This window comes from Toxotes jaculatrix, chromosome 16, assembly GCF_017976425.1.
Source record: "Toxotes jaculatrix isolate fToxJac2 chromosome 16, fToxJac2.pri, whole genome shotgun sequence".
NCBI lineage: Eukaryota > Metazoa > Chordata > Actinopteri > Toxotidae > Toxotes > Toxotes jaculatrix.
Genome location: NC_054409.1, coordinates 21,687,852 through 21,711,728, shown reverse-complemented (window position 1 = coordinate 21,711,728; position 23,877 = coordinate 21,687,852). Strand labels below are relative to the sequence as shown.

At 42.7% G+C, this 23,877-nt stretch overlaps 1 protein-coding gene across 1 annotated transcript; it reads right to left on the bottom strand.

Annotated features, from left to right (window-relative positions):
* Positions 1-11,103: 11,103 nt before the first annotated feature.
* enc1 (ectodermal-neural cortex 1) lies at positions 11,104-23,608 on the bottom strand. Its single transcript, XM_041059518.1, has 3 exons — positions 23,309-23,608; positions 16,812-18,624; positions 11,104-13,833 (listed from the first exon to the last, which is right to left on the bottom strand). Exon 2 carries the CDS (start codon positions 18,616-18,618, stop codon positions 16,843-16,845), a length of 1,776 nt encoding a protein of 591 aa, XP_040915452.1. The 5' UTR covers positions 18,619-18,624; positions 23,309-23,608; the 3' UTR covers positions 11,104-13,833; positions 16,812-16,842.
* Positions 23,609-23,877: the final 269 nt, after the last annotated feature.

Genomic DNA, 23,877 nt, shown 5'->3' with positions numbered 1-23,877 from the left:
TCAGTACATAACCCACTGAAAACTCACAATTTATCATTATTGCAATTTAGTTTTTGTATAAATTTAACAAAATATATATTTCCTAAATGCTGCCCCCAACAGTGGCTTGTTGAACAGAAGGAGCAGTCATCCCATGACCTTCCTGCAATGCCTTCAGAAGGCTCAAACCAAAATCAATCAAATATCTGAAACATACCACAGCTGAGAAATAGACGGTTGGGAGGACAGTAAAAAATGAAAAGCAGGGAGGTGGTGAGAGCTCCCGAGAAGAGACAGTTGTGGGAAAAGAGCAAAATAAGCAAGATGAAAACAGACATTCTTTCAGGCATATTAAACCTGTTAAGCTACAGTATATCATGCTAAATCCCCCTCAGCTCTCCTGCCTATTAACCATTAGCACTGAGAGCCATGTGTGTTATCACACTCTAGCATACTGTGGCTAAGGTTATATCCCTGCATGTTTATTGATGTGCAATTTCCAGCAATTTAAACATGCAAGATTAAATGGAGTCCACCTTTCACCTTGAAACCATATGACAGTCATCACAGCCGAAGGTACTGTGCTTGGGAGATAACAGAAATTAAACAAAATTCTTATCAATTAGCACCTACACTATGGCTGCTGATTCAGCCTGTGCAAAGGCAGTTCTGCCGAGTTTTCAGACGTGCTTGTTAGGCTCAGTCTTAGAATCAGGGCAGGACTCAAAAGCAGACAGCTTAGCGGCGTTCAACAGTTTATTCCAATCAGTGAAAAAACAAGGTGACCAAATGGCAGCAGGTGCGGCAGAGGAGAGAGCACGGAGGTTAGTGAGGTCTGGGGCAAGGAGGCACAAAACAGGTAAGTCGTCCACAAAAGAAGTCTTAATGGAGTAAGCACTGAGGTAAGTCACCACGGGAGACGACGGAACGATCTAGCGAGGTTCAACAGGAAAGCGCAGCCTCTTATAGTGTGGAGTGGAGAGTGATAACGCCCAGATTGCGCACAGGTGTGCGCAATCAGTTTGAAGGTGAGGAGGAGCTGCCCTGGAATCTTTGCCTGTGAGACACACCCACACCAAAGACACACGCCCACACAAACACACAGAAAAGAAAAAAAAAGACAAGGACAATCCCAGAGACAGCCGGGCTGCCTCACGACAGTGCTTTAATCTTAAGCTTTGACTTTCTCTGCAGAATTCACAAGATAGCTTCTCATAAAGGAACAGTCTGACATTTTGGGAAATACAGAAATATTTTCACTTCCTCGCGAAGAGTTTGATGAGATGATCAATACTCTGTGTGCTGAGTATGAAGCGAGCGGGCAGCAGCTGATTAGCATAGCTTAGCATAAAGACTGGAAACAGGGTGGAAAAGCGGGCCTGGTTCAGCTCAGTAACAGAAACTGCCCACCAGCACCTCGTAGACTCGTTAATTAAAATGTTACATTTCATTAGTTTAATCTGTACAGAGACTGAAGTGTAAAAACAACACTTTGTGGTTTTATGGGGGGCTATGGGGAAAGAATATTGCCTGTGACTTTGTCAAAGGGCAAACTCATTTTGTACAGTAATTGAAATTGTCTGTCACTTCTTTCCATCTTGTCTGTTTTTTTTCCTCACAAAAAAGAGGGAGATGGAGAAAGAAGAAAAGTCTCAGCATTCCCCAAATAGACTCTCTTCTTATTTTTTCTCTGCACTGAGCATACACAGATTTGCAGGCTTATACAGAGTACACAAAGTCGTGCCCACAGAGAGTGCTGCCAGCACCCATTGCTGTCTGCCTCCCTGCAGACTCTGCAGCTAAATCCTCCCACTAATCTCCAATTAAAATGGTGATAATAGGTGTTTGCCCAACTCAGTGCCCACCACTGCACCCCTGCTCCGTCCTCCCTGCTTGCAACCTCCCATCAAATCTGTCATGGGGGGACTCACACAAAACACACACACACACGCACACACACACACACACGCACACACACACACACACAAACCCCCGTCAGACTCTTTCCAAAGTGCCCCAAGGATTGACCTAGATTGAGCCCACTTCACAAACTAATTTCTGCAAACACAAAGGAGGATTAGCAAAGATTAAGATGACAAGGTCTGAGGATTGAGAAGTGGCTGGCATAGGCCAATTATAATTACTGCCCTAACAAAAAGCGGACTGTGGCAAATCCAGTCACTGGAGGGCTTGTGTTTGGATCTGCTGTGCTCTCAAACTGTTATTTAGCTTAAACCATCACCTTAAACCATTACCAGTGACTGTATCATAATGGCTACACATGACACGGCACTGTGCAGTTTGGCCTGTGCTGATTGGTCAAATCTTCCAATAGCTTTGATTCAAATTAGACAGTACAGACACACCATACACTGAATCGCAGCAGTTAAAATCCTCAGGGATGCTGAATGGACTGATTCTTGTTCTCCTTTGATTCTGATTCCTTCAGCAAAGCTTTGTTAACTGATGAAGTTGCACATTTCATTTTGTTTTCCTCCTCATGGTTCTGTTTGCTCTCTCCGTTCATTGTTGTGGTAGTCCTTCCAGACTGTACGCAGGTTGCTTGCAAAGAGTAGCTTACAGTGCTTAGCCAGTAATTTCCCCTAACGTATTCCATATGTGGATCTGCTTTGTTGAAATATGCATCTGCTCCACCAGTGTGATTCATTAAATAATTTATGAATGCATTTTAGGATATTCCCAGTATTCATGTTGAAAAGTGAGATTAGGAAATTCTAATTAAAATGGAAAACACAATCTTCTCAGGATCACTTGGATGGCTTAAATTTCTGCTGCGTGCTATACTTCTAAAAGAGATTTGGCAGCTTCATATTGCCGCTGTTCTACTCTGTAAATAAGACTTTTTCATGTAGATCCTTTTTTTTTTTTACCAATGATGAGAGCACAAATACAAGCTCTGACTCCATCTCCTTTACTCAGTCCATGAGAAGCAAAATGTTAGGGAGGGAAACATCTGTGAGGAACACACCCGTACCAAAGTTTGATGTGGTCACTAAAGCCATCAGCAAATCCGCATGATAAAGCTCTTCTGAAATGCCGGCCACTTTTCATCGTTTCTGACGCAGAGCTTTTGGGTGTTTTGAAAAGTTTTCACAGCACATTGGGGACTGAGTGCCTGAGTGACTGCGGCTAACTGAGTGTGTCTGTGGGTGTTTGGAAGTGTGTTCAAATGCATGTGCGGTTTGCAGTGTTTATGTACGTGTGTGTGTGTGTGTGTGTGTGTGTGTGTGTGTGTGTGTGTGTGTGTGTGTGTGTGTGTGTGTGTGTGTGTGTGTGTGTGTGTGTGTGTGTGTGTGTGTGTGTGGTCCAGTGCAGAACAAAAGCGGACACTCATCAGTGGAGTTGGCGTGTGCACAGCACATTCAGACCAGGAAAGAAGGGGCAGGCTTTCATCGTCGCTCATGCTTGCTGAGACTCCAATGGGGACCACATGCCTGAGTCAGGCAAGGAATCCTTTTGTGTGATTAATACTAAAAGTTTAGGGCTCTCCCACTGTCAGGGCCTGAGCTATAGCCTCCAAGCCCCCATCAGGGGGTCAGAGGAAGCCAATGAAATCTCTCCAAGGCACAGATAACAACCTGCCACGGGGGAAGGCAAGCAAAGAATAAAACAGTCAAAATCCTAACCAGCTGTCAGACGTCCTGCATTACTCTGCTAATTACAAACTCTGTGGGCTTCCTTATCCCCACCTCCCCACCCACTGCTGTCCCAGCCTCACCTCTGCTCCATCTGTAATCCTGGCGTTTAATTAAGGAGGCTTCTCTAATTGATGAAAGAGAGTGAGAAATGCAACTTCAAACCGCAGTCTGACTTCAAGTGCTTTTAAAAATGCCTGAGAAATTGAAGTTTTGCACACCCCCTCGGACTCATTCATTAGCTGCGGCTAGGCTACCTCACATCAGCACACAGCCGGGTTGTCAGTGAGCATGCCTCAGTAAACACAGGCATCCCGTTGCTTCAGCTATATATTTTTTTGTTTGTTTGTTTTGTTTTGTTTTTATTGTTTTCTTGATTTTTCGTTTTCTCTGCAAGGTTGTTTTGGTTTGCAGATTAAGGTCTTAGCCTGGAGTTGTTTGTACAGACATGCCTGTCAGAGTGAAAGCAGAGCTGACCTTTATCTGACAGGTAGTTTCAGGGGATCAGGGAGAGTCAGTCTGCTTAGCATGATGGGTAATAAAGATTCGGATCATGTCTCTCTCCTGATAGATTGCAGCAATCCAGATATTTTTTTTATTATGAAAGTTAGAGAGCAGCATGCACTGTTTTCAGTGTTGGAAAGCAAAAAAACAATTCTGACCTACTTGTCCTCAAGTATTTCCATTTTATGTTGCTTTATACATGAGTGGCCAAATTCAGAGCCTTCATTGTGGAGGTGAGTGTTTGGAGCCACGGTCAGAAGGCTGTAGGTGCCAACCTTAGCCCCCGATAGTGGGCTTCTTCATCAAGCTGAAGAAGGAGGCCTTTCAGGCTTGGTTTGCCATCAGGTCTCCTGAAGCAGTAGATGGATAGCAGAGGGCCAGAAGGTGCCGTAGAAGTTCCGTGAAAGTTCTGGCAAACCACCAGATGGCTCAGAACGGTAAAACAGGCCTTGGCCCAGGTTGTGATCAGCTGGGGAGCAGGTTGTGTTTCGCTGGGTGGTGGAGGACTCGACCACCACGACTCGACCATGCCAGTGGACTAATAAAATATGTATAAAGTAGTTAAAATGCAGTAAAATGCTACATTTGCATGGGCTCATCAGTATTAATAAAATAATATTAATAAATTAAAACAAATCTGTCTAATAATGTAATGTATAATAATATATTACTCGCCTGGGGCCATTTACTTTTGATAGTAAGTACATTTTGCTGATTTCCTGCCTTTATCTAAGTCAGAACTTATATCTGTAATGGAGTATTTTTAGATTCAATTAGATTAAAAGCACACATCTTATCAGAATGATATAGGTCAACACTCACATTCTAACATACAAGTTCCCTCTGTTGTCTGCTAGAAAATGAGGACTGGAGGAAGATAACAGTGCATACGTTCACCAGCCACCTCTCTTGTGAGTTCCCTTCCTTAATTAGAAGGCTGAAGTTAATTGATTGTTTTGGCTTCCCATTCACGTCAAGAGAGAATAATGTTTACTGTTGAACAGACTTCACCCGAGCTATGCTACTTTAAAGTGAAGTGAGTTTACCCCATCAACCCACCTAAACCACCAAGCCCTCCTCCACCTCCCCCTTTCCTTACCCAACCTCAAACCACACCCGAGTGAAAATCCATATAACAGCAGAAATTGCAGGGCAAATGCCTTTGAGCCACACTGATTAAAAGACCCAACAACCCCATTTCAAAGAGAACGTAAACAATGTTATGAGCACACAGCCTGCAGTGACTCACCCCAAACTGTTATTACATCTACCTTATGAAGCTGTGCAGTGTTTCATCTTTCTGCGGTTTTCAGCAATGAGATAAGCCTTGAGATCGCTGAGGTAAGCTAAGTGGCTTTAAAAGCATCCCTAAGCGGTTAATAAGTATGTACTAATGACCCCCAAACACATCTTATCTGCATGAAAATGCCTGATAAAGCTGTAGCATATCCAAAGGGTGAAGTGGTGTTTTTCGATTCACAGGCTTGTATGTCTGCAGCAGTCAGAAAAAATAAGAGCAGGTTTTCAGGACACTTGCATGCAGGTCTTGAGCCAGTTGTTTAACAAAACATCTCCAGTCATGCCCGAGCACAACTTCTACATCTCTCAGCAAACCCACCTTTTCTAAAATCATTGCTCTCTATTCTAAGGGCATTTTCTTTTCTCTGTACATGTCTAAATTGCTTTTGTCTTCACGTACAGTCTTTGGCTTTGAAGCAGCATGACATGTCTGGGATCCAGCAGAGGAGGATTAAGTAGATGCTTCTTTCCAGAGATAAAGAGTTTCAGTTATGACTCTGATAAGCAGAGGTATGATGGCACCAGCTCCTTCCTGTTGTCCTGGGCCTGCTTCCTTCTTGTTGTGCTGCACTTCATCATCAGTTTATTCATACTGACTGAAAAAACAAATCATTTAAGCTTTGTTATGTGTCTTCCTGACAACCTAAAGGAATACTTTGGCATTTGCTTGTATGCTTCTATGCTTTCTTGCCAACCCTGTCTCTTAGAAATTTTATTCATATAATCTAATTTTTGTGAAATTTCATTTCTACCTGGATCATGCTCACAGTAGAAATTTTCAAGTGTAAGAAGTGCTACATTTACATTTAGTGTCAGGACTAGGGCAAGGACTTGGACCCAAATGCACGACCCCACAGACAAAATCAAAAATAATAGTTTTTATTCTAACAAAGTAGCAAACAAAGATCACCCATAAAGGGGAAAAAGGCACAAAAACAAAAATACAAAACGTGAACACAAAATCACTCTATCGAGGAAACAGGACAAAACACGGAGCAAAAAGTCAAACCAGAAACAAAGCAACAAATAATACACAACCTGACTGGGGATATGATGCTGAGAGGCAAGATGAGAAACAAGAGACAAGGCAAAAGACATGAGATAACAGCAAGAGACAAAAACGAACTAACAAGAACACAGGCAAACGACGAGACTTAAATACACAAGGCAATGGGCAACAGGTGAAACAAATTAGGGCGGGGCAGACAATCACAAAGGCGGGAAACAAGACAAAGACAGGAAGTAAAACAAGACAAGATACGCAAGGGCAATGATTTCAAAATAAAACAGGAACTATAAACAAAACTTAACAAACTGAATCTGAAAAGGTCCAAATGTCCACAAAAGAGATCATAACATAACAAAAAGGGCTCAGAAAACAGTCCACTTAGGGCCTAGTCATGACATTTAGTCCCACAAATGGTTCGGTTTAGGCATAAAAAGTGCTTTGGTTAAGGTTAGAAAAAGTCCGTAGTTTCAGTCCACTGATTTTTTTTTTACCATCATCTGTTCAAAATTTTGATTTGTCTAAAACTTCGGTTGATGACCAAATAACTGCAAAACGAATCATCATCATCAGCATGCTAGCATTGTCGCTGTGTGCATGATAGCACGCCAACCTTGACATTAAGCTGAAAGCACTGCTGTTCCTGAAAGTAAAACCTCACAGAGCAGCGAGCACCCAAACTTAGTCTTGTTATGTATCAAACCATGACCTTGATCTTTCCCAGACTTAAACCAGGTGCTGTGAATGTCTAAACATAACCTCAATACAGTTTATAAGTCTGTAATTGCTACGAGTGGAGAATGTAGGAGAATTTTATGTATGCATCCCATATTAACATTTTGCAACCTATCAGTTTGTAATGTTACTTAACAACAATTCTTCATGGCTTCACATTTACCGCACAGACATGAGAGTGTGATCAATCCTCTCTCTCCTAAATGTCAGCAAGAAAATGAATAAGCATATTTTCCAAAAGGTCAATTTATCCCTTTAAGTTAAAGTTTGTTGCCTTTTAAAAGTCTCTGGAGCAAGTAGTCAAGGTCAGTCACGTATTTGTTGTTCCCCAGTGTTCCATTAATTGCAGAGCTTCTCTAAATGTCCTCATCTGATGGAAAATCACTTCAGGTGATGTTCAAGCAGTAAATTAGCTTGTGGCCGCAAAGCAACCCAATCAGCAGGGTATCTTTCCTGGGATGGCAACAAATTTTAAAGATGGGGTCAGCAGGGTTATCCACAGAAGAGGCTAGAGTAATGACACAAGAGAGAGACAAAGCCACAGGCAAAAAAAAATGAAAGAAGAAAGAAGAGAGCAGCCATTGTGCATCTGAGCAGATCTCCTCAGACTTAATTACCTCTCATTCATTTTCATTCAGCCCTCTCACGATAACGCAGGGGGAAGGGGGCATGCTGTGGCGGATAAACAGAGGACTAATGAAGATGTGTTAGTCATGGGAAAAAATGAAGGAAAAAATAATCATTTAAAAACAGTAAGACATGAAACATAAATTTGAACTACTGGAGACATACGACTGTAAGAATTTCACCTTCCAAAACCATATAACATCTCTGCAGTCAGACATCTCGCTGCAGGTTAAAAGAAGCACCGATAACGGGGGGTGATCTGAGCCTCGCGTGGCCCTTTCAGCAGCAGTCCAGCATATGCTATTTTTTCCTCAGTATGTTATCTCCTGAGTCTGCCTTTTGGTCCAGATAAGCAGGGTCAGCTGTAGGTCTTTTGAAAGGAAAATAAACTTTCTTTAAGAGCACATAATAACATCATAAATATAAAGCACCTAAACATTTCGAAGTTTCCATTACGTATTCATAGAAAGCGTAGTATGACATCTGTTCAGAAAAGCTGGCTGTCACTTGACATGGCAAGTGTGCTCTCACATGAATAGGAGGTCGTTTTGAAATCTGACAGGAAATTTGAGCTCTGAAATTCGAAGTTGAAAAAGTTAACTTTGCCATAAGAAGATCTTTGCTTTAAATTCCATTTCAGGACGTCTGACAGCAACACACTGGCCCCTGACACAGTCCCTCGCTTGAGGCGGATTGGTCTTCAGCTGGCTGCTTGAATGCTGATGTAACTCAGAGGTCAGAGCGAGCACAGCCCAGCGGATGGCTCGCTCATTTTGAAAACATCCCTGACATGATCACAGTGTCTGTGTGTGTGTGTGTGTCTGGAATGGCTTAAAGCAGCTCCACCCTGCATGGTATGAATATTTTTTTGCGGGTGGGCGAAGAGCTCACCAGGCCTCTTCAGCTCTGTATCCACCCACCTGCACCTCCACCCGGCTGATGAAATCCCTTTTCCCTTTCTAAGTTAAGATAACCTCACATTATGCAGCTTTTTATAGTGTATCTGCGGTTTTCAAAATTACAGCATTTTATTTACAGCCTGTCACCAAATCCTATGAAAAGACCAAAATTAATCGTACTAACAAGTATTATCTGTGTATCATGCAAGTACAAAGTATTAGGGTGACTGGCAAAGAAAAAAAATCTGAGATTTAGACATGGAAGTTAAAATATTTTGAGAAAATGGTGCAATGCTAGAAGAAAAATGCTTTCAGAGCAAAAAGTAAAACTTTTATGAGTTGGAAAGTTGTACAGTTTTGAGAATAAAGTTGTAAAGTGGTAAATTTGAATTAAAAAAAAAATGTAAAACCATGAGAAAAAGTAAGATTATGGGAATAAATTAGGTTGCTTCAAGACCAAAATGTCATATGTTTCGAAATGATATGATTAGATATGATGGACTGGATTAAAGAATTGCATTAGTATGTTTTAACATTGATGGACAGTCCATATACTCACTGGTACATCAAACGTGCATTAATCCACAGATGAAAATAGTCCCCACTGAATGTACTTTACTTCTGTTTGAGTAAAGACAGCGAAAAATGACAATGCCAAGCTGTTTTGGGAAACTACTGTGCTTTAACTTAAAAAAAAAAAAACAAAAAAAAAAAAACTACACATTTGTGATCTGTTTTTAAAGATTTATGTCCTCGGTAGGAACCAGTTGGCTTAGAGCTGAGTGCCACAGACAGGGAAGTCATAAAGTATTGTAGGCTTTGGTCTTTTCATGGAATTAGTTGACAGTATGAATAACACAGAACAACACCACACCTATCATCTCAGATCTGTTCTGGGAAACGTTCATCATTGCTTGGACTAATTTTTCTATATCTTATTTTTTTTTTTGTAGCTGTGTCTAATTCTTCTAAATCTAGACATGATAAATAACTGTGACCAGACATCTGCTGACGCTGACATGTGAGGACATGTGCAACTAATATGCAGTTAATTTTATTTGAAAACGTCTCTGAATGTGTACGTGTGTGTGTGTGTGTGTGTGTGTGTGTGTCACGGCTAATGCCTGCGTTGCCAGGCGACTATGACATGTAGGTACATTGTTTTTATCACACTCGGCCACACATGCAGACTGCCCACACAAAATACTAGACTTTAGTCTGTTCAGCCGAGCTCTGCATCGGCTAACAGCACCCAAAGGATTCACAGTGCTGAAGGGTTGAGCCGTCAGTGGTATGTTCAGGGAGGGGGAGGGGGGTAGGGGGAGAGGGGGAGGGGGGGAGCGGGGGTGGGGGGATAAGACCTACTTCCTGGCGGACAGGAAATTCAACTTCCTGTCTTGATTAATGGGGGGACTGTTGGATCACAAAGGGGCACTGAGGGGCCTCCAGCACACAGAGCTCCCACATTTCACCTTAAATGTCAACGCTTTTTTTTCCCTTTCCTGGTTCTCAGTCATAGAATGCTTGAGAAAAATCATCTTGTGACTAAGTTATCTTGAAATAGAGCAGATAAGATTATTTCAGCATCTCAGCACATATTGTGACAGCCAGAGGAATACTTGTTTATTTCCCAAGCTTCCACCTCCCCCACTGTATGGGTGTATTTTGTTTGTGAAAGCAGTGAGGGTCAGGATCCAGTAAAACTGGTGTTTCTCAACCTCATGTCACCGGTCAGGAGCTGTGTCAGGGTGAAGAATGTAAACAGTGAACAGAGCTGGACTCCTCAGGGTTGGAGGAATGCGGCGAGCGGCAGCGTGCTCTGCAATCTCTCACTAATGGGATGTTAGAACTGTTACAAACCAGGACACGTCAAAAGCAGGAGGGCTCCACCACTGGAGAGCCGCTCTGCGATGCATTTCACTGATGAAAAAGTGTGAGAGGGGGTGTAGGATGTGAGAGGGGAGGCAGGCCAAGGAGGGAGGGAGGGAGGGGGGGTAGAGAGAGGTGCTTTTTAAGATTTCATGTTCTCCTCCAGCCCCCACAGTTTGCAGATAAAGGTTGCCGTTGCCAAGGTGACTTGACAGAGAAAGGGAAAGTATCTGGCTGTGTTTTGCCTGTTCTTGTGCAGGAAGCTTAGAAGCCAGAGGCATAGATAAGATGATTTCAGTCCCTCCTCCACAGAACAAAAGCTGTACGCATGATATACTGCCTTAAATACCTCAGGACACTCTGGCTGCTGTATTCACTCCAAAGCCTCCTAAATATGCGAGACATGCAGTAATGAGAAAGCACCCTGTGCTGTGATGAAGCAGCTTTTCCCTTCTAAATCTGCACTATTGCATTAATGTAGACAGAGAAATGATCTCAGAGACAAAGACAAAGAGACAGTGCCATACAGTCAAGAGGAAAAAACTCTTATGTTTATTAGCCATGAATTTCACATTGTGAAAAAAATCACATGTACAAAATAATGCCATAAAAATAGAAATTAAACTCTTACATGACAAAAAAAAAAAAAGAGAGAGAGGAAGAAAGAAGGAAACCGATGCACACCGACAGTGTTTCCTGTCTAATTTACATCATTATGTAAAGTGGGATACTGTGCTCCAATCTGAGCCAGCTGGACTTCCAGATAAAACACAGAGTAAGAGGAGGGCAAGACTAGAAATGGGAAATGCCACTCAGCAATTAGAAGCAAATTGAAGGGGCATTCATTGCTTGCTGTTGCCAGGGAAACCTGTGTTCTATGGGAAAGAAATGCTCTTATCTGATTGGTGGGGCCAGAGCCTCTGAGTTCAATGGCTGTAGGAGGTCAACATTATGGAGCCACGAGGGTCTCCGGAGAAGTCCTGTAATGTCCAAAGAAAGGATGAAGTTTTGGGTGGCCTAAAGGAGCTGGAGGAAGGAATTTGCAGGGCTGTTTACCAATTGATCCACAAAGATTTGATTTGATTCATGAATCCAGGAGGACAGACATTTGGAAAAAAATTAAAATATATATATATATATACACACATTGCACTGAAACATTACCTCTTACATTGAAATTCAATGAGTCCATCAATATTCAATTGTAAAATGCCAATGTTCAGGTCACCTGGACAGACATACAGACAAAAACACTGATTAGAGTTACCAAGAATTTTCATAAGCAAGTGTTTAGGACATTCTCGTTTTTTGTTCTTTAAGAACTTGCAGTGTTTTTTTTCCTTCTTTATTTATGTGCATCATTAACACTATGATGAAAAGCACTGCGGTGTCTGCCCTTATCAATGCACAGCTTACTGGATTCAACTCTCTCTCTCTACTTAACGGTGAAGAAGACTGTGGATTAACACCCCAATAAGCCAAGTTAGCACATGCGACAGTCCTCCAGCTGTCCCGAGGACAGCTGCACAGACCATCACATTCTTAACCATGTCAGGGTTACTCTGTGACGTCCCTGATAGATACTGGGCCACATACTGCACATTTCCAACAGCCTTATCTGTTTTATGGTTTTATGTTGGTAAGGTTTGGGCCCCGATGGGACAGTTTAAGGCAGGTTTGGACCCAGGTTTGAGCTTAAACTGAATCTATCAGAAGTAAAATTATTATTTCTTTCTTCCAACCCCATTCTGTCTTCTTATTTGGGCAGTGACCCTGTGGCCTAAACAGCTTTACGTCATCAGTGATGTGAGTCATTCTTCCTCTTCCATCCATACTCTGACACAACTGAAAACCCTGGGAGAGTCGCACCTCCGTCTCTTTTAAAAGAACCAGCTCCTCGTGGGAAAGACTGAACTGTGCAAAATGCAGCCCAACTGAGATCAAATAAAACACAACACCTGGCCATGCATGACACAACCCAAACATACATTCACAAATGAACGCAGGCAGAGAAGAAATAAATAGGATTAAACATATTAACATAACAGAGTAATCATTGTCATATAAATTAAGACTACATTGCAGCAAGTTTAAAAAGAAACTGATTGATTCTCAGTTTTAGGTTAAGGTGACAAGATTTCTGTGACCACAGAGAAGAGTTCATGCCAGTTTTACTGAATCACTATGAGTGGACATGCTCTAAAAAGGCTTTATCTATGACTCAGCAAGCAAGCCACCGCTTTTATCGGAATAACAGAAGCACAGCCGGTCTTTTACAGCATTGAGTGTACAGCTGAATATGACAGTGTCTTTTCTGAAGCACTGAATACTGCCCCTGTGTACAGTGGGTCTGTTAAGCGGCGCTCGGCGGATGTTAATGCGTAGCTGCAAAACAGCAAACATGTAGGGGTCGTGACCCCCGAGGCACCTCGACCCCCCTCCCACCACCACCACCACCATGGCCACTCACAGATCTCCTCCATCCTCCTCAACCTCAGCTGGTGTTGTTCATCAACACCTCGTGGCTTGTAGTGACAGCAAACTGCCAAAGCCTTCATGAGAGGAACACTCAAAGGTTTGTTTCTGTGTCTGAGCTGTCAGAAGCACGCCTTTGAAAGAATAAAAAAAAAAAAAAGATATAAGGGGTCAAACAAAAGAGCTTATTAGAGGATGGAAGGGGGAGATTTGCTCCTTCATTGTGCCTTTTATAAATCAGCTGTATTCAGTCAAACTGAGTGGCTTTCTGTTCTTTGGCACACCAATCATTGCATTCTCCCTCCCTCAATCTAAATAGAACATTCATCATGCTATAAATTGCAGTCTCCATGAAAAGAGTATTTTTTCTTCTTCTTTTTTATCACAGAGAAAAACATCAATACAGATCCTCGCAAGCCTGCCACGACTAAATGGGAAAAATGCAAGTAGTGTAATATGTTTGCAGTCCTCATAACACAGCATGAAAGCCTGATATGCTAGATGTAGACAAGGTTGGGGTTTGCGCCTCATATAGCAAGTAGCAGTTCGTTTGGTTTGTTTGCGTTGAGTTACTGTATGTCTCAGCTTCCTTCTCAGAAACAAGAAACGACATCCGGTAAAATGTCCAGCTGAAAGTGTCTCTGTGTCTCTGTGTCTCCGGCATCTTTGCAACATCAAAATGAATGTGGGTGTCTGTACATCACCGTTCAACGTCTCTTTTAGAGGAAGAGAATGTGTGCTTCTTCACAGTTGGAGTCCAGTAGATGATGCAAAACAGGGAAATCTGAGGAAGAGAAAAGAGTGACTTATGAAACAGGTTAATGCGACGTATGAAGATGCCTGAAAGCAAACAACACTCAACAGTGTAAAGGTGATTTTTTAGATATCCAGAGTACAAAAGAAGCCTCAAACCAGAAAATAACACAAAAAACAAGGCTCAGAAATAAAGCTCCTGGATTATCTTGCATTCTTGAAATTTTGATTTCTTTTATCTCTTTAAAAGAGAGGGATGTACAGCGGGCAGGTAAAATAAAAAATGAACACCTGTGCAGTGTAACACAACCCAATGTAATAGCTGTCGATTCAGTGTCATGATGTTGTATTGCACTGCGTTTTATTCACTTCCTGTATGATATAATACAACCAATATCTCCCTGACGGAGTCTGAATGAGAATGAGCATCACAAAATTGTTTATTTCAGAGCTGCTATATTACATTCCATTTAACACGTATTGCTAATGTGCCGACTCTGTATCTCCTGCTAGACTAATAGATTTGGTAAATCCACCTACTCTGTTTCCTCAGTACAGTCTGGCCCTCATCCAGCATCTTATCTCCCCCTCAGCCTACTACACTTTTCACATCTGAGCGCGTTTTACTCTCAGAAATCCACTCTGACCTTTCCATTTTTAAAGCTTGATATGTCCTTATTTGTACACTACAGATGGTTATAAGCTTGGCAGCCTTCTGTGTGTCTAATGTGAATGTAATGTAATGTAATATCATCAGCTATCTCTGTTTGGGGTTCGGTCTTTCCTTTGCTGTTGGTTGCTGGAGGACATTGTTGCTGAGATTGATACCACTGATACAATTAGGCATGAAAGTGAATAAGCATATTCCTTAACATGTCTAATGTCTAAAATCTATTCCAGTAACACTGTGCATGTGCCATATACAGTTCATTCTTTTAACTGGAAACCATTTAAACTGCCAAAGTGCCATGGGGCTTCGGAAACCAGATGAAGCTGATCAGGTTACTTGAGCTCAGTGTATGTCGAGACTGACTCGTTTGTAGTGGAGCTGTATTCATTCATTTACTTCTTACCCTTGTATTATATGACAAATGTCAGGCAATTTATTAGTATGATGTTCTGGGTTTTAAATTGCTATAGAGATTTAAAGTTACCTTTTCTTTAAAGACTTAATGTTGCATTTGAGTAAAGCTCATTATACTGCTCTAACATTGTATGCCTATATCTGTTTGGACATCAGATTCACATTGCTTTTGATAGTTTCTTATAATTTTCTGTGTGTAAATATCTTCTAAATCTCACCAACACTTCCTGAAAATGAATATGACTACTTTATCAACATCAGTGAAGTCAGTCAGAAATATTGTGTTATTTGGTTTTCTCAGTACTGTTTGCCCCTACTACAAGCTTTCCTAGAAAAAAATGAATTAAAAAGGAAGAATCTCAGACAAGTTCAAATTGTTCCCCTGGGAAAAACTGAGAACTTTTTTTCTCTAACAGCCACAGTCTCCTTCTGTGAGGTCTAACATACTTCCTTCCCCAGTCTGCCTTCTTTTCCATTCCTCCACATTTTGTCTTTTCATCGCGTTCAATGAGTAGACTGTCAGTTGCCATGAAAGGGATAAGGAATAAGGAAAAAAAAACAAATTCAGTATTAAATTAGTGGCAGGATTATATCCTTCACTGAGCACCGTGTTGCACTGGCTTAGAGATAGTTCAAGCCTTCAGTCTAGTCTCTCCCTTTCAGAGATGAGTCAGTGAAAAGAAAGGGAATAATAAGTCTTCAAAAATATTTCATCCTTGTAGAGAGCAGGAACATCACAGCAACGGAGCAGTGAAGCTGCTCTGAGCTGCTTCCTGGCATTTTCAAATGGGAGACTGTGTTGTGCTGGACAGCTGGGGAGTCACTCTACTTCGCTTTCTCCGGAGCCGAGGGCCGCCAACCATTTCAACAAATAGAGCAGCTAAATGAAAAGGACTGCCTGCATGGGTGTGTGAGGGAGAAGCGGTGTAGGGTGGAGGGTTTGTGCGATGTGATGTGATAAGGGACCCCACAGCCTGCAGCACGCAGAAAAAATCAGGTTTACCAGCTGACTACACATGCTCCACATACATCTGGCCTGCTTATCATCAGAGCAAGAGAGCAGGGTTAGAATGAGGCCAAGAAGACATAGATGAAGCCAGAAGAGACTGTCGGGTTCAGGGCTGGGGGTGGGGGGGGGGGGGGGGGGGGGGATTCTTCACTTCCCCCTCTGCCACTTCTCTTAGTCACCTATACTGTGACTGATGATGAATGGTTTCCGACACCGCGTGAGTCGCCGGCTGCCTCCCACACACCCAGGGTAAAGACCATAACCTCGACAAAGGGAGGCAACTGAGAGTGGATTAGCCTCGCCAGGGTGTTGTAGCCTGCTGGTGTGTGGCTTGTCTAATTGGCAGACCCCCTTTTCCTTCTTAGAGAAATTTCCCCCCCAGGAGCAATAATAGTATCCCATTCTCTTTCAATTACCCTCTCTGTCCTTCCGCCCATCCCCACAGCCACATAACTCACTTAACTAACGCACACAAGCCCCTATCAATACCCCCATTGGCCCACTCTCCCTCCTCTAGATCTTCCTCCTCTGTTCTGCTAAGAAGACTCTACCTATCCTGTCAGTATTTCTCTTTTTCTGAAAATCTGAAAGCTTGAACGACACACCCAGTGTTGGCTTGTCATTTTTGATAGTCAAGTTTATTGATCAACTTTGATTGCTGCCAAAAATAATTTTATTCATGTGGTGTGTTTGTGTGAAAAAGGAATGTAAGCCAGTTTGAGGCTACACATGAATCTCTTGAGGCCTCAGACAGAGATGAGGAGTGGGTCTAATCATGTCACTTTTTTCTAGCTCCATATACTCTGATTGTTTTCATTTTCAAACTTATACTTTAGACTCATAAACAGACTTTGATCATGTAAAATTGGTGGATTTCCACTTTCAGACAGACAGAGACATGAGAGGTCAAACTCACCTCATGAAAACGGTGTAGAGGGGTTTGGGGCTCAAGCAGGCAGATGTTTCCAGGTGCTGACGAAAGCAGTGGGAATGAGCGAGTATGGCACAGTAGTGATGCTGTTCCAAGCATCCAGCGTGGGGTCATAGCAGTCCAGAGTTTTACACCGCTGTGTGCCAAAGTACCCACCCACCACATACAGTTTGTTTCCAGATGCTACAGCCTGGCAGCTCATCCGCTTGGCTGTCACATCGCCCACTTTAGTCCACTGGTAGCTCTCGCTGCTGAACTTGTAAGCCGAGCATGCTGAGAACTCTGTATCCCCACCCATGACAAAGATCTGGTTTCCCAGCACGGCAGCAGCTGTGTAGCGCCACGGTTGCGGGCAGGATGCGGGCACAGTCCATCGATTCTCCTGCGGATCGTAGCACTGCACCTTGGGCAGCTTGTCGTGGGTGACGCTGGTTCCTCCAAAGGCAAACAGTTTGAGCTTGACGCTGACCACTGCTGCGTTGCTCACGCCTTCTCTCAAAGGAGCCACCATGGTCCACTTGTTTGCCACTGGGTCAAACTGCTCCACCTGTTTGAGTGACACGGATGGAGAGGCCGGGAGGCAGCCTGTTGCTGCAGTGTGACCTCCTACCACATAGAGGCAGTGCTTCAGCTCCGCAGAGCCGTGGCCAAACCTGGCGATGAGCATGGGAGCTGCTTTGGACCATTCTTCGTGGACGGTGTCGTAGACCCACACATCTTTAGACACACCATTCTCTGAGCCTCTCCCACCAGTGATGTACACCTTACAGCCAATGGCGCAGGCGCTGAACTCCTTCCTGGGGCTGGGGATGTCAGCCTTGGGGATAATTTCTTTGGCCTTCTGGTCTACCAGGTACAACTTGTCACACATGAAAGTCTGCCCTCCCAGAAGAAAGAGAGCATGGCTGGTTTTTCTTGGTCTAGCACACGGGCTGTTAACAACGCCATCATTCTGCAGGATTTTCAGCTTACAGCGGATAGCTTCATCCACCAGTTCCTTGCTCTTGGCCTGGGCATTGATCAGCTCTTCTGTGGAGACATTCTCCATCAGAAAGATGGCAGGCAGCAGGGCGAGGCGGACCGTTCTCAGAAGCTCTGGAAGGTGGCAGTGCCTCCTTTCCAGATCATAGTTGATCCAGTTAAGGGCAGCTTCATAAACCAGTCTCTCATCTTCTGTCTCTAGCTCCTCGTGTGACAAAAGCTGCACCACCATATCTTTGGGCAGTTGGAGGAAGTCCTCTGTCTTGCAAATAGCAGGGAAGTTGCTGAGGCACATGCCCCAGGAGAGCTCTGACAGCTTGGTACACTGGTGGGCGTCAGACAGCAACAACATGCCAAGACAGTTAGACGGGTGAAGGTTTCTCTCCAGGAATTCAGCACAGGCATCGCGGATGTCCTGAAACTCCAACATGTCCCCCGCTTCCAACAGTGACTCTGCGTTCTCCTCGTTGATGACCACGCGCGATGAGTATGCGTAATCCAGCAGGAGCTCTAAAACCTCCGGGTGGATGGAGTCATGGAAGTCGACCTCGCTGGCCTGGCTCTCCCTCAGCCCACCACTGAACATGGCCTCGAAGTAGCGGCTGCAGGCAGCCAGCACAGCACGATGGCAGGGGAAGGAGCGGCTGCCAGCATGAAGCAGGACGTCTGTGAAAAGCCTTTGCTGCCGCAGTGAGTTGAGGTGCATGAGGACACTGTCGGCATAGGAGGACTTGTGGAACAGGTAGATGTTCATAGAGCCAGTGCTGGCTCTCGATTTTCGGTTCTCATGGACGCACACGGACATTTTCATTGAATCCTGAAAAAGAGAAGAAGAAGAATCTCTCTTTGATGCAGTTCATGATTTGTTAGCTGAGGAACATTTTAAAGTTCTCAATATATCCATATGTACTATAGTTGAGTGTTCAAAAACAAACTGCCTGGCAATATATTTTTTTACAATGATAAGGAGCCCTGACGGAATAATAGGTTTTATATCTTGTATTCAATATTCAGAAAATAAAGTATGATGTAAGCAGCATTCAGGTTCTGTAAAGGACAGAAAATGTAGGTGTTTTTGTTCTTAATCTTTTTAATTCCATCATTTTTTTTACCCAATTAATTTGAAAGTTAACTGCAAAAAACACAAGACACATGAGATGTTAATTCGTGTGCAGGAATGGTATGTGATTACTGCAAAGCAGGCCAAATTGTGCTGTTTATCAGAGAAACTAGATTGTCTTCAAGATTTATCATTAAAAAAACAGTAAAGTCGGCCTAATTTGCCTTATTAAATTTCACATTCACACACTGTGACGTCAATCCTGAAATATTACATGGTTCTGCCCTAGTATCCATAATATAAGATGATTAATGAGGCCATTTTTGGAGAGAGTATTGCAGTTCTTCATAAGAAACAGAAAGACATTTAGCAAGCGATTCGGTGATTACACGTACTAGTAGCATACATCCGGGAGTTATGAAGGTCAAGTAGATAACAATTGTCTTCTCTTCAGAGAGCAGGAGGCTTTTCCACTTTCAGTTCTGAGCAGTATTAATCCCCCTCTTGTAGAGATACCGTGGTTTATACTGTACGTAAGAAAAGAGGAAAGGAAGAGATAGCAGGACTCTTTTAAGCCTCTGTGAAATGCCCAGAATTTCCTCCACTCCCCTTCCAGAAAGTCCCAGCTCCCACCCTCACTGTCCTTGCCCTGTCCTCGCTCGGAGCTCACTTTCAGTCCACCCAATTTCAAGACATGTCAAGTGCCTCCAGCACTCTATTTCCAGAGGTACTGAGTCCCTGTCTGACCTAGTAAATCCACAGCTGACAGATTATTTGACCAGACTTACAGACATTTTAAGGTTTCAGCTTGCTCCTGGGTCTACAGGTCTCTGCATATATATGAAGAGTGATGGAAGATTGCCTTTTCTTAACATTAAACCTTAATATCAACTATACTCCACATAAAATCTGTTGGGGTTTTTTTTTTTTTGTATCAAAACAGGTGCTTTTTTCCACCCCAAAAGATTGTCAGGATTGCAATCCATTGTAATCGACAAAGGTCAAGCTGACCACAGCAGCCACTGTTTCTCTGTTAGTGAGAAAATTAGGTTTTGACACTCAAAAGATACACCTAGAGACTTCAAAGGTTCCCAGGTGTCTTAAATGATTCCTCTACAGCCCGGCTACAGAGAGGAGAGGACAGTTTCCATTTTCCTTAAGTTGCATCATCTGCTCCCAAATCCTCAGACTGCCGTTGCATGAATAGACAATCAAGCTTGAACCCTGCAGGTACAAATGAAAGTCCAGCAGGGCTCTCTGGTGAGCGGTGTCACTCACACCTCCGGCTTCAGCAGAGCTGCATTGTTCCTTGTCACAGGCTCTGGGAACATGATTACATTCCAGTTAGACTAACCCAAACCAGCTGCTCTGTGTTTTTGCTTTCAAAAACCCAGACACCAGGTTGACTGTTGAAGTACCGCTCCCAATGGGGAAAATAAAAAGCCTAGCATTACCATAATGTATTTAAGCTACTTGCATAGCATTCTGGCCTAAGCTTTCAAAACTAGAGGGAAATCTGTGAGGGTGAATGTGGTTAGGTGAGAAAGATAAAGGGAGACAACCCATTGTAATTTCATGTGAACTGCAAAGATAAGAAAAAACTTGTGTGACTGCTTCATAAAAGCTGCGCTCATAAAACGTTTTCAAGTGATGTGTGCTCATGAGCCAATACAATGGCTTAAAGCAAGAGTTTGACTCTTTGAGAAATGTGTTTATTCACTTTCTTGCCCTGAGTTAGACAAAAAGATTGATTCCACTCTCATGCAGCCAGATACAGCCAGCAACTGGTTAGTTTAACTTATTACTTGGAAACCTATATATACATATATATTGCTTTCCAACTCATACAGTCATATTTCACAATAATAATGAGAGGAAGAATATTATTAATCACAGCTTGATGAAATGCAAAACCAACTGCAACGTCGGTTCAGCAGGATTTATTGCATTCCAGCACAGACAAGACTGGCAACCCCTCATCTTCTGGCCTCTGGCTCAGCTATAACAAGACTATCCTAGCATGCTCTCTCACCTGCATGCCCCCTCCCCTCAACACACACACACACAAAGTACTGATACTGCAGCTCATGTTTTCTAATTGGAAGTTGTAAGTGGCTTGATTTGAATAAGTGGCCCTAATAAATCAGATACCTAATAAAGGCATTAAATCAGAGAGGTTTAACGATCCTAATCATTAACATGTTAATAAATATAAGCCTTCAGTAGTGCAGGCCTGGGGTCACAGTAGCTGACAGGTAGAAGAACACTCTGATCAGTCCAACAGAAACACTGTTGAACATTATTTCAGATGATAGTGTGGTAATTAAAAAAAAAATCTTCCTCAACCCACAACAGTTCAATCTTATGATAATACATCTGAATTTTCATTTGATTTGCCTTAATGATGATAATTAGAAATATTACAGTTTACTGTTTTGTTCTGCAGCCGCTGTCACATTCAGTTACATGCTGCCCTATGCAGTTACCAGAGGTGATCTGCGTTCCATGATCTACATTTTGCATTTAATCAAACACTGAACAAAGTTATCCACAGTTAAATGAGCTCACTCATACATGCAGTGAGGGCAGGAGATCTGAAGAGAGAGACAAGAGCAGTAAACCAGATACTTAAGCCATTTGCATTTTAAAGGATAAAGCCTGGATTACCAAGCAGGCCTGCAGGTTCTGAAAACCCTTTGTTCATACATTTGTAATTTAAATGGGAATTTGTCCTAAGTTACAAATTTGCTTGTCCCCAACATTTGTCCAGTAAGGAAGTTTTATTAGTGTGTGTGAAATCTGTATATACCAATTAGAACAAATTGTTTCAGAGTACATAGATTCATGTAATTGTTCTTTGATCATAAACAGCAACTGACAACTTGTTATTTCTGCTCTAACTGAGAACAAATAAATGGCCACATCTTCAGAAGAAAAGTAATAACTTCAACATATTCCACATAGTTTACATAACTTGTGAGGAAACTTACGAGGAAATACAATTAGCAGGAACTGTAAAATCCTCTTTCATGACTAAACTAAAAGTTTTTACATACCAGAATTCAACTGATTACCTGCTGCCCTCATAGTGTGACGGAGTTTTGTTTTTGTCTTTATCATGTTTTCTCATTCTTTCTGGTGAGCGCATGGATTCACTTTGACTTCCACTGGTGACAGATGTATCGTTGAGAGTTGATAATACATGTTGTTTACATAAAAAAATTAGTTGACTAACAAAAAAATAAGCACCCAATATTCTGATAACTGTCATTTTTTAAAGCTAAAATAGAGAAAAAGATTTTTTTTTAGCAATTTATAGTGTAATTGATTAATCAAAAAATAATTGTCAGATTAATCATTAATGATAATAATGAGTAGTTCCAGCCCTGAAGGCAACCACTCATATCAATAACTATCAACAATCAGTGCTCGTGGTATTATAATTTGTTCTTGGTGTCTGATTGATCTTGCAGCCTATTTTCTGTTGCAGTAACAGAGTCAGTACATTCACACCAACGTGCCCCGAGAGGAAGAAAAGATGCCAGCAGTGTGAGAGTGTGCGTTTGCCTGAATGGCTTTTAGAGTTGTCATCTTCATCCCCTCACAGAAAGCAGATCCACAGACACATAACTGGAAAGCACATACTACATGCCACACTCAGAAAGAACATGGTTACCAAAAAAAAAAAAAAAAAAAAGTCGTGCACATGCTGCCTCTGGACTCTATCTGAGGCCTTGCTGGCTGCAGTCTGTTCAAAATCATTGCCAGGTGTTCACAGTCAACCATGGGCTCAGGAAGAGGGATGGGAGGGAGCGACTTCAAAAGTAAACACCAGGCTAATATGGGCCAAGTATATACATCTGCCACTTGAAAAAAAAAATGAAACAAGATGCAAAACAAGAGGCCAGACCGGCAGCTATTGATCTGTATGTCTGCATCAATCTTCATCTAAATCAAACACAATGAGATTTACAGTCTCCAACCAGCTGTTCACACACATCTGAGCGAGACTAACCGTTTTTAAACCAAAGCCTTTGCCACTAAATAAATTTAAAAAAACGAAAATTAAAACACATAAGGAGAGCATGTCACACCTGATGTCGCTTTTGAAACGCGTAAAACATCTTGGGCATGCATGAGTATGCAGGGACAAGACGCTCAAGAGAGCACAAAGGAGGAGAGGAGACCTGCCGCCTACTACACAAAAAGCAAGGAAAAGTACAACCAGTGTGCTCGGTACAAGACAGCAGCAAGATATTACCGACTAAATCAATTAATGTCAACAGCCGTCTATTGTCCATTAGCCTGTTTTCTGTTGCGCTTTCTCGGTTACAACCCGGAGTTTTCCATCGTCAGGTGATCAGAGAGGGATGCAGCAGTTGTTAGATTGCAACAGTGTGGTGTAACAGCCTGTGGGGATGAGACCTAAAGTCAAATGTACCTCTTTGGGTGAAAGCAGGAGTTCAACTGTGCCCGCTGTATCCCTGGAACATGCCACTTCTGAAAGAGCCACGATGCAAGCCTTGCGCTCGGGGAGTGTAGTAACTCCTTGCTTATTTCCGAAAGGCTGGCGGCTCCTCGGTCAGGATGAGGCCGTTTTCCTCCACTACACTGGCTTTTCTGCAAAGTCCGCAAGTAAATTTATTTAGTGTATCTAAACGCGTGTAACGAGACGCTCCGTACAAAAACAGAGGGGCTTTAACGTCGAGGATGAGCTGAAATGTTTGGAGGCTCTCCTCCAGCGCCGCCGCTCTGCTCCTGTGTGACGGTTTTCCTCCTGCGCTCCCAGTCCTCTCTCACTGAAATCAATGGGTGTGTTTACTGTGGGAAGTGGGAGGACCGTCACCTCGTGCAGGAAATGAAGTGTGTTGTGGTGGTGGTGCGTGTGTGCTGGGGGTGGACTTATGGATTACATATAAAACATACCATCAGTTTATAAAATATAATTTATACCAGTTCATGAAGCAGCTGAATTGAGCTCCACCTCGACCAAATTACAACACTTAAGTG